The 14,369-nt window shown below is 35.6% G+C and overlaps 1 protein-coding gene across 1 annotated transcript in view; it reads left to right on the top strand.

Moving 5' to 3' along the window:
- The first annotated feature begins 429 nt into the window (after nucleotides 1-429).
- LOC129871066 (metal tolerance protein 4-like) overlaps nucleotides 430-14,369 on the top strand; it is a 57,474-nt gene continuing 43,534 nt past the window's right edge. Inside the window, exons 1-3 of the mRNA XM_055945931.1 lie at nucleotides 430-608; nucleotides 735-907; nucleotides 1,489-1,687. Of these exons, the coding sequence (XP_055801906.1) occupies nucleotides 440-608; nucleotides 735-907; nucleotides 1,489-1,687 (541 nt within the window). The 5' untranslated portion in view covers nucleotides 430-439. The remainder of the gene's footprint in view (nucleotides 609-734; nucleotides 908-1,488; nucleotides 1,688-14,369) is intronic.

Here is a 14,369-nt window from a genome sequence, read left to right as displayed (position 1 = left end):
GTCAGAGTAATTTAGGCCTTATGTAAAATAATGTGTACAAGTAATTAGATGCGTTTCAGTTCCAAAAACGTACTTAGAACCATCCCCCATAAAAAAGAAAAAAAAAAGATAGGATGAAAGAGAGCTTAACCAAAGAAGTCACCCTTTTCATGCATGCCACAATTTTTGAGAGCAAAAACAAATCTGAGCATTTAGTCACATTCTTCATGCATTTTTGCATGGTTCGAGCTTCTTCAATTTTGACATTCATTTCTCTCTCTTGATATAAAAAGAAAGGGAGAGAAAAAAAATACATGCCAAATTTTTTGTCTATTTCTTTCCCTAATTTCTATTTTCGATTGCCAATTATTGAATAAAAGAGGCTAATTTTGATTTGTGAGAATTGTTTTTTAGATATCCAAATTGATTTTGGATAACAGGTGAAAGAAAGAAGAAAAAAATGGATGTGGAAGAGCCATTGTTGAGAAATGTCATACCAAAGCGTCGAAACTCAGTTAATTCTATGAGATGTGATTTCTTCTCGGAACTACCTATAAAGGTTAAGACAGGGCTTGATCCTGAAGTCCCTTTTCTTTTGGACTTATCTAAAACAACTGGTTTAATTGAAGGTAAATCCTTCAACATTACATGTAAAACTTGTTACCTTATCTCTCTCTTCTTCTCATGTTGATTAATTCTATTGCTAATTGCAAATTTCACTATATTGATGATCCTATAATTTCTTTCATTTATAGGAGAGAAAGAATATTATGAAAGACAAATTGCTACTCTCAAGTCCTTTGAGGAAGTTGACTCACTTGATTCAGTAGATGTCATTGATGAAGAGCAAGACCCACTAGAGCAAGAACAACATGAAAGAGCAATGCACATATCTAATTGGGCAAATGTCTTATTACTTGCTTTTAAGGTCAAATTTCATTTTCAGTGCTTCTGTTGGTAAATCTGCGAATCTTTAATGCCTCAAACCTTCTCCTTGCTGCTTAACATTAATCTCTACGTGCCTCTTACACAAGGATATCTGGCCTGTTATTTCATTATTATTTTCTTGTTACCGTCGTGTCCAAGCCAACTCTTGTTGTATCTCAATCACTACTACCTCCCACCAGCACAGGTATAAGGTCCACTAATGTTTAAGTAGAAAGAAAGAAATTACCTATTATTATTTTGTTTTTTCCTCTAAACCCTAGTCATCCACGACATTCACCCACTTTCTTTACCATTAGACCACATCCTTGAGTGCCCAGGATTCCTTTTATCATCTCAAATATTGGAAGAAGACCTTCAGTTTCTGGCCTAGGATATATGAAGTTTGCTACAACTAGTTCAGCTACGTAGTTTTACTTGCTCAAACTCTACCACATGTAAATTTAATACTAATGATGTATTAAATCATCACTATGAGACAGAAAGTAGTTGTATTCAATTACGTTATTTGTGAGGAAATGAAGATATATTTTATACTTCATCGTTACTTTTGATCGTTTGCAGATATATGCTACAGTAAAAAGTGGTTCTTTGGCGATTGCAGCATCGACGTTGGATTCGTTACTTGATCTTATGGCTGGTGGTATTCTGTGGTTCACACACCTGTCAATGAAGAGTATAAACGTTTACAAGTACCCTATAGGAAAGTTAAGAGTTCAACCTGTAGGGATTATCATCTTTGCTGCTGTTATGGCAACTCTTGGTATGTTCTTCAGCACATGACATACATTTGTCTCTATTATGACAATCTTCAATTCAAGAATAACCAATTGATATAGGAGAAGAGAATGAAGGACTTTATCATATGAAAAGAAAATATCTCAAAGTTTTCTACTGAAGCATCACAAAATACAAAATGATGAATAATATGTCTGTATCTTAGCCATTAAAAAATAATTAGAATAGTTCTCCTTTTTTGTTCCTAATCCTATTTGGAAAAGAATTGGAATTTTAGTCCTATTTGGAGTTGATTTTAGCTTTACGAAAAAGCACCACTCTATAAATAGGATGATTTGAGAGAATTATTTAATTGCCCGATAGTATTTGTATTTGAAAGACATTAGGCACATAACAGAGGTTTTTGGGAGGGCTTTCAATAAGAGAGAAGAGAGAAGAAAAATGTGTTTTCCACAACAATTTTTCCTCTCCAACCAGAAACATTCATATAGCATTTTTTCAATTTGTTAAGTGTTGGATTAGGCTGAAATTTTTCCGGAGTGTTTCTAAAATCTTGCTCTTTAATTTGAATGGTGGAGATAGGATTTGAAAGGAAGCAAAATCCCATTTTATGTCCCGAATAGTAGCTTTGTTTTGAGTGTTTTTCTTCCTATTTACTTTTGTTGGTGTAGTTATTATTTCTCGTTGCTTGACAATTATTGTGTAGTCATTTAGAAGAATATTTGCAACCTCTTATTTTTATAGTGGAGAAATTTGAATCTCGGCAATTGCGTTGTTGTTATCTTCGATTTGAAGGAGTTTTTCACGTTAAATTTAATATTTTTTATTTTTTCTATTTTTGAATATGCGTCCTTTCGTCTTAACAAGTGGTATCAGAGCCTTGGTTATATATCAAGAATTTTTTGATGGAGGAAAATATGATTAAGATGGTGTGTTTAAATGGGAGTAACTATAACATATGGAAAAGCAAGATGAAAGATTTTCTGTTCGTGAAAAGATGCATCTTCCTATTTTTGCTTCTCACAAACCTGACAATGTGACTAATGAAAATTGGGATTTTGAGCACCAAGTATGTGGATATATAAGGTAATGGATTGAAGACAACGTTCGCAAACATATTGTTAATGAGACACATGGTAGAACATTATGGGAAAAGTTGGAGATACTTTATGCTTTAAAACTAGCGGTAACAAGTTCTTGTTAAAGCAATTGATGACTTTTAAATACAATAAGGATAGTCCTATTCTTGATCACATAAATATTTTTTAAAGTGTTATTGATCAGCTGTCAGGAATTAGTGTCAATTTTGATGATAAAATACAAGAGCTTTGGCTTCTTAATACTTTACCAAATTCTTGGGAAACTCTTCGATTTTCTTTAACAAATTCTACTCCTATGGTAAGATGACTATGAAATATGCAAAAAGTGGTGTGTTGAATGATGAAGTCAGAAGAAGATCTCAACTTGCATCCTTACATTTAGATATTCTCTTTACAGAAGATTGAGGGAGAGGTAAAATAAGAGGTTCGAGATGTAGAGGTAAAGGATGAATAAAGTCAAGATCCAAACATCAAAATCATTCGTGTTATCATTGTGGGAAAAAAGGACATATTAAAAGTTTTGCAACAAGTTGAAGCAAGACCTTGGAGAAGGAAAGAAGGAACAAAATAATGGAGACTGTGTTGTTGTTTTCTAAGATGACTTTCTCTTTGTTTGTGATACAAGCGTCATCAATTTTGTATCTCAAGATACAAGTTGGATAGTAGATTCTGGAGCTACATTGCATTTCACACCGAGGAAAGCCTTCTTTTCATCCTATACTTTTATTAACTCTAGTGTGTTAAAGATGGATAATGCTGGTTAGGTTAAGGTTTTTGGTGTTGGCACAATTTGTTTGAAGACCGATATTGGTACAACGTTAGTCTTTCATAATGTCAAGCATGCTTCAGACATTCTTTTGAATTTGATATATTAATGACAACTAGATGATGATGACTACCATAATGACTTGTTCAATGGACAATGGAATCTCACCAAAGGCTCACTGATTGTTGCTCGAGGAAGAAAGCATTCATATTTATATATGACACAAGGATCAATTCTTGGTGACTCTATAAATTTGATACAAAGTGAGACGTTGTCAGAACTATGGCACAAAAGGCTCAGTCATATGAGTAAGAGGGGGATCACTTGTTTAGATAAGAAGAATTTATTTGTTGGTGTGAAACAAGCAAAGGTGAAAAGATGTGTTCATTGCTTAGCTGGGAAACAGAAAAGAGTTTCTTTTCACAGTCATCCTCCTTTAAAAAAGTCTTAACTATTGGAGCTAATACACTCTTGTCACGATCCAAGCTAAGCTCTAGGCGTGACACAATGATTAAAATCTCGAGGGACTCCTACCAAGCCTCTGATTATGCATCACATACATAAGGAGGATCAAGAGTGTACTCAATGACCATGCGAGCTATAACATGAAATCCAATGTAACTCCTACATCGAGAAGAGAGAGGCTACTTTTCAAGGTAGACTCCATGAAAACATCTTAACTTGTGCTAATTGTCAGACCACTAGAGGAAAATAAGTCTCAAAAGAAATCTCGTATAAGGAGAAGGTTAAAGAAACATGTTCGAATAGTCGAAGCTACATACTCAATGTACATCTAAACATGCATCTACCATTCTAGATGAGGAATAGGACATGCTCCTAGCTTACAATCATGAAAATAAAAGACATTGAAGTATAAGAATTCATGATGTGTCACATCCTCGGAACATGAGCAATCACCAATAATGGAAGTAGTAATGGAATTCTAGCCATGAGTGAGAGGTGTGCGATCGTCAGACCCTACATTCTGATACAATGTAGGAAAAAGTATGTGTTAGTACATGAAATGCACTAAGTATGTGATAAACATGTATGAACAATGATAATCAGACATATACAATATGAACAGAGGATGCATGACCAATGTCTTGAAAACATGAGTAAAACTTGAAAATATTTGAATATCATAATCATAATTATGTGATCAATACATCATAAACATCCTGAGAACTTATACCTTTACATATACTTGTGTGTAGGATAGGACTTTAGCTGACACTTAAGACCATGTGAGCTATAACATATAATTTGACGTAACTCCCACATCGAGAAGAGAGAGGCTACTTGCCAAGGTAGACTCCGTGAGAACATCTTAACTTGAGCTAATTATAGATCCGCTAGCTAGTCATAAAGGAAAACCTACGCGGGTAATGTAGTTAAGGACTAGAGGTTAGTACTAGGATTCCCTTGGGTCACTCATTGAGCTTCTAGACCAAACCGCACCTCAAAGTCCACTCGGTGCTTAGTACTTATCCCAATGAAAAGTCATAAATCATAGTCATTGACATCATTAGGAAAAACACTAACAGATATCAATCCTCATTATAAAATAGTCATAAGAGTAACTCATTAATATTATTAATTAATACAAGAATGAGAAAACATTTCAATCCTTATGAATTTGTGGTTAGGTGAGAAAACCTTTCACCATATTTAATATGAAGGTGTGAGAATTACCTTTCATAACCATAGAAACTTGCATAAAGCATCATTGGAATCATAATTCATCATCGTTATAGCTTTTTGTAAAATATTTCATCAATTCATGATCATAACTTCATAGGTTCATACTTTGAAAGTAACATAATACATGGGTCCATGGCGATCAACATTAAATCATGCAATTTAATTTAGTTTATGGATAACTAAATCAATTATAATGAAAGAAGCTATAATTAAATTTACCCAATGAAATTCCATAAGAATTAGGGCTTAGAAGATAATCATAGAAGAAGGATTGGAGAAAAGCCTTGGGACTCAATGGATGGAAGGATCCATGGATGAATTCTCACATACCTTGATCAATTAGGCCCTCTATGCAGAGAATGTGGAGACTTGAACTTGACCCTTGAAAATCCCTAACTTGAACCATGGGGAAGAACTTGAGAGAATCCTTTCTGAGAGAATTATTGGAATTGTTGATTTGAGAAGGAATGGAGGAAGTTTGAAGGGTTTATGTAAATATAGTCTTTAGGAATAGGTTCTAAAAGACGTAGTCTAGGAATTAAATGAGTAGGAAAGGACAAAAATTTCCTTACTTAAAACTGATGGGATCATCTTTTTCAAGGTCGGTCAAGCCCGCCTTTCCTATTGGCGAGTCGCCGACCTCTATCTTGCTCGCCTAATTGCCCTGAGTGATTGATCAAAAATCCTCTAAACATTTTTGCAAGAAGACTTGGCCCATTGAACCAGTCAGTGTGTCACCGACTTTATTCTTCCTCGCTGTGTTCATTTATTTCCTACTAACTTTTTTGATAAATTCTACGAGAAGGCACTGCTCACCGACCTCCTTCGACGGGTCACCAACCTGTCTATTCCTCGCTAACCTTTCTTGCCTCTGAGCCAAATTTCTCAGCATCCTTTAGCAAGCTTCTCTCCTATTAGTGAGTCTCTAAGACATCTTGGCAAGTCTCCAAGACCTTTTGGTGAGATTTAGAATCTAGTTTTCATTATTTTCCCTTCTTAATTCAAAATTTAGACTTTTCAGCTTCCGGGGCCTCACAATATCTCCCTCTGTGAAATATATGTCCTCAAATGGAATTGAACTAGCATGAAAGGAGTAGGAAAAGAAACATAGAAGCCCAACATGAAAGCAACAACATACTGAAGATGTGTAAACCATGAGATTTTCAGCTTAACATAAATCATAGCTTAAGAATCAACTTCATGAGCTTGCATGCATAAGGAAACATGAGAATGGTTGAAACGCATGATTTTGAAGGAGTGACCATGAAATAACTTAATACCTCAACTAGGAATGGAAGGAAAGATATGAGGATATTGTGACATCATATCGAATTCATCCTCCCATGTAGCATTTCCAACCTCTTGGTTTCTCCATAACACTTTAACGGATGCTACTTCTTTGTTCCTCAACTTTCGAACTTGCCGGTCTAGAATCTCAATAGGAACTTCCTCATAGGATAATATTTTCTCCACACCCATACTGTCCAAGGGCACAATTGAGCTAGGATCACCAACATACCTCTTAAATAAGGACATATGAAACATCGGATGCCCCGATGCTAACTCCAAAGGTAAATCCATCTCATATGTGACCTTGCCAAACCTCCTCAAAATTTTATATGTGCCTACATACCAGAGACTAAGCTTCTCTTTCTTGTCAAAATGCATCACACCCTTTATGGGTGAAATCTTCAAGTAAACCCAATTATTAACCTCAAATTCAAGTTCTCTTCTCCTTACACCCGAATAGGACTTTTGTTGACTTTGAGTGGTTTTCAATCTTTCTCTAATGATTATAAACTTTTCCATGGCCTCATGCACCAACTTGGGACCTATCAAGGAAAATTTACCAACTTCAAACTAACCAATCAGAGACCTAGAACTCCTACCATATAAGGCTTTAAATAGAGCTATTTGAATACTAGAATGATAACTATTATTATATACAAACTCGATTAATGAAAAATGATCATCCCAATTACCTTTGAAATCAATTAAACAATCTCTTAACATGTATTCCAATATTTTGAACAATAAGCTCTGCTTGACCATCAGTTTGTGGGTGAAAATCCATACTAAGCTTAACTTGAGTACCAAGACCCTTTTGGAAAGATCTCTAAAATTGAGATGTAAATTGAGCACCTCTATTCGAAATGATATATAACGAAAAGAAAATGCGCCAACTTAGTCATTCGGTCAATAACAACCCAAATCGAATTATGTTGTCTAAGGGTACGAGGAAATCGTATAATGAAGTCCATATTCAAATCTTTCCACTTCAAGTAGGAATCTCAATATCTTGAGCTAAACCTCCCATTTGTTTATGTTCAACATTCACTTGTTGACAATTTAGACATTTGGCCATAAACTCTGCAATATCCTTCTTCATGCCATTCCACTAATACATTTCCCTCAAAGCTCTATACATCTTTCTGAAAACTGTATGAATAGAATACCGTGAACTATGAGCTTGAGACAATATCATTTCCATCAAGCCATCAACATAGGGAACACATAACTGGCCTTGATATCTAATAATACCATCTCCCCCTTGGGAGAAAGCCTCAATGGTGATTTTCTACAAATACTTTATTCAAGTCAACCAAAGAAGGATCATTATCTTGCTTTGCCTTAACATCTGCCATAAGAGATGATTCAGAACCATTTTGAAAAACAAAACCACCATCTTTGAAATCAACCAAGAGAACACCAAATGAGCTAGCCTATGAACGTCAAGAGCTAACTCTTTCTTTTCATCCTCAACATAGGCAACACGATTCATAGACAATCTTCTAAGAGCATCGGCAACCACATTTGCCTTACCTAGATGGTACAACACACTCATATCATACTCCTTCACCAATTCCAACTACTTGCTTTGTTGAAGATTCAAATCCTTTTGGTCAAACACATATTGCAAACTCTTGTGGCCAGTGAATACATCAACATGAATACCATAAAGATAAAGTCTCCAAATATTTAACGCAAACACAGTCGCCTCCAATTCTTAGTCATGAGTCGGATAATTTTTTTCATGCACCTTGAGTTGCCTAGAGGCATAGGATATCACTTTATAATTTTTCATCAAAACACAACCAAGATCAACACTTGAAGTATTACAATACACAACAAACCCATCAGAACCTTCCAGCAAAGTCAACATTAGAGCGGAAGTAAGTCTATCTTTTAACTCTTGAAAACTTTTCTTACATGCCTCAGACCATTGGAATTTTACCCTCTTTTGAGTCAAAGAGGTCACGGGCAATGCAATGGAAGAGAAGCCTTCCAAAAACCATTCATAATAACCGGCTAAGCTCAAGAAACACTTCAAATATTAGAAGGAGATAAAGGTCTAGTCCAATTCTTAACTGCTTTGATTTTCTTGGGATTAACCATAATATCTTCACCGAAGATAATATGGCTAAGAAAAGCAATTGATTTCAACCAAAACTCACACTTGCTAAATTTAGCGAACAATTGACGGTCCTTGAGGACTTGAAACACAATCTTCAAATGATCGGCATGCTCCTTCTCACTCCGTGGATAAACCAAAATATCATCAATGAACACAATAATGAAAATATCTAAATATTGGTTGAACACTTTAATCATCAAATCCATAAAAGTTGTGGGATCATTCGTTAGTCCAAAATACATAACTAAGAATTCAAGTGACTATATTGAGTTCTAAAAGTCATCTTCGGAATATCACATTCCTTTACTCGATGTTGATGATAACTCAATCGAAGATCAATATTTGTAAAGTAGCTTACTCCTTAAAGTTGATCGAATAAGTCATTAATCCTTGAAATTAGATACTCATTCTTCATTGCGAACTTATTCAATTGTCGGTAATGAATACACATTCAAAGATATCCATCCTTATTTCTAACAAAGAGAACCGGAACACCCCATGCTGAGATGATTGGCCCTATCCAACAAATTTTTCAACTAATCCTTTAACTCCTTAAGTTCTGTTGGGGCAATATGGTAAGGAGGTATAGAGATAGGCTGAGTATAAGAGAGAAGGTCCTTATCAAAGTTTATCTCCCTTTCGGGAGGAATACTTGGGGTAATATTTTTGAAAACTCATTAACAACTGAAACTGACCCAAGATTAGGAGCTTTGGAATTTATATCCCTAGCCCAGACTAAATAATATATACAACCCTTGGAAATCATTTTTTGAGACTTAAGGCACAAGATGAATTGACCTCTAAATGAAATTACTATCTTTCCATTTTAGGAATGGCTCATGAGAAAGCTGAAACTTGACCACACAGGTTCTACAACATATAGAAGCATAACATGTATAAAGTCAATCTATACCAAGGATAATATCAAAATTAGTCATAGAGCACTACAAGATCCACTGAGGTGATTTTATGAAAAAAAATGAAACTAGACAATTTTTTCAGCCACAACTGAATTACCAACAGGAGTGTAAGCCGAAAAAGGCCTTAACAAGATCTCAGGACTAACAACAAATTTAATAGCAATATAAGGAGTAATGAATGAAGGAGTAGTCCTCATCTCTAATAATGCATAAGCATCAAAGCCAAAGACTTTCAACATACCAGTCATAACATGGGGCAAATCCACTAACTCATGACGAGTCTGCAAAACATATCTATAGTAGTTTGAGCCTGAGTCTGGGCTTGGGGTTGACCACCACCTCTACAATCCTTCGCATGATAACCCAGATTACCACACCTATAACATGTGTTTAAAACCACCAATCATTCTCCTCTATGGTTCCTTCCACACCTCTTGCATGGAGAAATGACTTGGTCACTCGGAGCTCCACCTTGAACCTTAAGGTTGGGCACCCTATCATTGTCGAACCATGGAGTCGGAAGGTTGGAACCATTTTAACCCAAATACCTTTGGCAAAATTAAGGACGACCACCATTTTCGGACTTAGAATGTGAAATGTGACCACCATTGGTTCTTTCCCTCTTGGACTTCCTTGACTTCTCCCTAAGATTTCCATCTTTGATTTTCTCGGCATGGGTCATGAGACTTGATATATCCATCTCCCTAATTAGCATGAAAGTTTTGCATTCTTTGGATACCAAGTTAGGCATACCTGATATGAACTTTCCCATTAGGGCTCTTGGGTCTATTACCATGAACAAAGCATGCTTTAGCAATTGGGTGAATTAGAGGGCATATTCCTGCACACCCAAGAAATATCTGTTTGAACTCTTCCCAAGAAATAAGATCTTTTTCTCTATCCCGCTCAACTTTCCATTGATCAAACCAAATTCTAGTAGCCCCCCTTCTATTAGTAAGAGGACAACTCCTCCATCTCCATTGGGCTTACCCCCATTATCCACGATCTTAAGAAATCTTTCAACAAACTCTTATGGATACTCATCCACTTTTGACCCATGAAACTCTGGTGGACTCATACTTATAAAATCACAAATCCTTGTTGCCTCCATACCCACATTTGGGTTCATAGGAGCAACTACCTCTCAGTTGTCTTGAGCTTCTAACACTTCAGCAAGTACTTAGAAAGCAACTCAAAACTTTGCATGAGAGACTTGCTCATTTAAAGGGTCATTTGGAGCTTGTTGCTCCCCTTAGAAATTCCTTCATAAAGGAATTCTTTGTGGAGGCATCGTTCTAAAATTGCAAAGAGAAAGCAGTAGAGGAGAAAAACCTTAGAGTATAACTCCATTGCATAATAAAATCATGAAAGATTTCCTAAAACATCTCATTGCCTTTCATTCATAAATGTGGTGCCCTTCACACCCATTAATACAACTCTACTTGACGTGACATGTTAGACTCCCTATGACATTTTAAACCTTGTGCTCTGATACCAAGTTTATCACAATCCAAATTAAGCCCTAGGCGTAACATGGTGATTAGAATCTTGAGGGACTTCAACCAAACCTCTTAGCATACATCGCATATATAAGGTAATTGAAAGACATCAATAAAATCATAAGTGAAAGATAAGTTCAAAAAAAATCTCGTATCAGGAGAAAGCTTAAAAATATATATCTGAATAATCAGAGCTACATACTCAGTGAACGTCTAAATGTGCCTCTACCATTATAGATGGGGCGCATGACATAGTCCTAGATCATTATCATAATTATGTGGTCAATGCATCATAAACATCATAAAAACTTATACCACGATAGGACCTTAATCGACACTTAAGACCATACGAGCTATAACATGGAATCCAATGTAACTCTCACATCGAGAAGAGGAGGCTACTTGTCAAGGTAGACTCCATTAAAACATTTTAACGTGTGCTAATTGTGGATCCACTAGCTAGGTTATAAAGTCAAACCTACACGAGCAATGTAGTTAGGGACTAAAGACTGCTACTGGGATTACCTTGGGTCGCTCATTGAGCTTCCAACCGAACCCCATCTCAAAGGTCTCTTGGTGCTTAGTCATTATCCCAATTTAAAGTCATAAATTATAGTTATTAACATCATTAGAAAAGACACTAATAGATATTGATCATCATCATAAAATAGTCATAAGAGTACCTCATTAGCATGATTGATTCATACAAAAATTGAAAAACATTTCAATCCTCATGAATCTGTGGTCTGGTGAGAAAATCTTTCACCATCTTAAAAATGATGGTGTGAGAATTACCTTTCATAACCATAGAAAGTTTTTTAAAACATTATTGGAATCATAATTCATCATCGTCATAGCTTTTCCTTAAAAACATCATCATTTCACGATTATAACTTCATAGATTCATACTTGAAAATAATATAATAAATAGATCCATGAAGCTTGAAATCATGCAATTAAATTATTTTATGCATAATTAAACCAACAATAATGAAAAAAACTATAATTAAATTGAGCCAATAAAATTTTATAAGAATTAAGGGTTAGAAGATAATCATACAAGAAGAATTGGAGAAAAGCCACGGGACTCCATGGATGGAAGGATCCATGGATGAATTTCCACATACCTTGATCGATTAGGCCCTAAATGTAGAGAATATGGAGACTTGAACTAGACCCTTGAAAATTCCTAGCTTGAACCTTGGGGAAGAACTTGAGAGAATCATTTTAGAGAGATAATTATTGGGATTATTGATTTGAGAAGGTATGGGAGAAGTTTGAAGGGTTTGGGTATTTATAGTCTTTACGAATAGGTTCTAAATGACGTAGTATAGGAATTAAATGAGTAGTAAAGGACAAAATTTTCCTTACTTAAATGATGGGATCCTCTTTGGCTAGGTCGGTTGATCCCACCTTCCTAGTTGGTGAGTCACTAGCCTCTGGCTTGCTCGCCTAATTACCCTGAGTGATTGATCAGAAAAACTCTGAACATTTTTGCGAGAACACTTGGCTCACTGACCCAGTCAGCGTGTCGCCAACTTTCTCTCTTCCACATACTGTTCCTCTTTTCCCTGCTAACTTTTTTGATAAATTCATGAGAAGGCAGTGCTCGTCGATCTCCTTCAGTGGGTCGCCAACCTATCTTCTCCTCACCAATCTTCCTTTCCTCTAAGCCAAATTTCTCAGCATCTTTTAGAGAGCTTCTCTCCCATCGGATAGTCGCCAAAATGACTTGGCATGTTTTAGACTCCAATTTTCATTTTTTTCCTCTTTAACTCAAAATTTTGAGTCTTCAAAATTCCGGTGCAACACAACTCTGACTTGTGTGGTCCTTTTAAAGTGAAGTCAAAAGGTGGTGCACTTTGCTTTGGAACTTTCATTGATGATCATTCTCGGAAGCTCTGGGTATACCCTTTAAATCTAAAGATCAAGTACTTGATATGCTTAAGGAGTTTCAAATTTTACCTGAGAGACAAACTGGAAAGAAATTAAAATATATTTGCACTGACAATGGCGGTGAGTATATTAGTCCTTTTCATAGCTACTATAAAGTGCAAGAAATTCATTATCAGAAAAATCCTCTCAAAATGCCTCAATTGAATGGCTTATCAAAGAGGATGAATATAACTCTAGTTGAGAGAGTTATATGAGTGCTTTTTGAGGCTAAATTTCCAAATTTCTTTTTAGCGGAAGCACTTAGCACTGTGTGCATGTTCCAAAATATGAGATATCTTTGGATGTAAAGCTTGTGTGTATGTTCCAAAATTTTGAAGCTTTAAAGCTTGTGTGCATGTTCCAAAATATGAGATATCAAAATTGGATTTTAAAACTAAGCAGTGCATCATTATTTGATATGGTCAAGATGAGTTTGGATATCACTTTTATGATCTAATTGATAAGAATTTTAGCAGAAGTCATGATGCAGTGGTCTTTAAGGCCAAACTATTGAAGATATTAACAAGATCGAGAAAACAGATTCTCAAAATGATGAGATCTTGGTTGATGTTGGTCCACCCCTATTACCGATACATCTTTTGCACATGAAGGAACCCAAGATAATAATACCGATGGGGATCAAGATCAGAATAATCTTTGGAGGGTAGAAAATGAAGTTGCTTTTGTTAATGATATTGTGGTTGATCATCAACCAACTCATATTCAGATGACTACTTCAGATGCTTTAGAAACCACTTGTGCAAAATCTACTAGGGAAAAGCTAAAATCAACACGTTATTGCCTTAATGAGTATATATTTTTGACTGACATGGCAGAAACTGAAGGTTATTCTAAAGTAATGTTATATACTCATAGAGATAAGTGGGTAGAAGCCATGGAAGAGAAATTATTTGAGGTTGACAAGATACAATAATCACAATCCTTTAGATACGCTTACAAAAGTGGTGATTGCACAAAATCATGAGTTTTGTAGAATTGCGACACTTATGAAGCCTGTCAAGATTCCCTCCACTTGAAGTCCATTTGATCCCTTAGATGGAGGGGAGAGTTTGTTGGTCCATGACCCATGTTCCAACCAAAGACCAGTCTATTCCTATTTGGAAAAGAATTAGAATAATTCTCCTTTTTTTGTTCCCAATCCTATTTGGAAAAAGATTGAAATTTTAGTCTTGTTTGGAGTGAGTTTTGGCTTTAGAAAAAAACACCACTCTATAAATAGGATGATTTGAGAGAATCATTCAATTTCCCATTAGTATTTGTCTATGAAAGATACTAGGCACATAAGAGAGGTTTTTGAGAGATCTTTCAACAAGAGAGAAGAGAGAAGAAAAGGTATTTTCCGCAATA

The sequence above is a fragment of the Solanum dulcamara genome, chromosome 10, assembly GCF_947179165.1.
Source record: "Solanum dulcamara chromosome 10, daSolDulc1.2, whole genome shotgun sequence".
Classification (NCBI taxonomy): domain Eukaryota; kingdom Viridiplantae; phylum Streptophyta; class Magnoliopsida; order Solanales; family Solanaceae; genus Solanum; species Solanum dulcamara.
The sequence above is the reverse complement of the archived record's forward strand: the minus strand, read 5'-3'. Positions and strand labels throughout refer to the sequence as shown.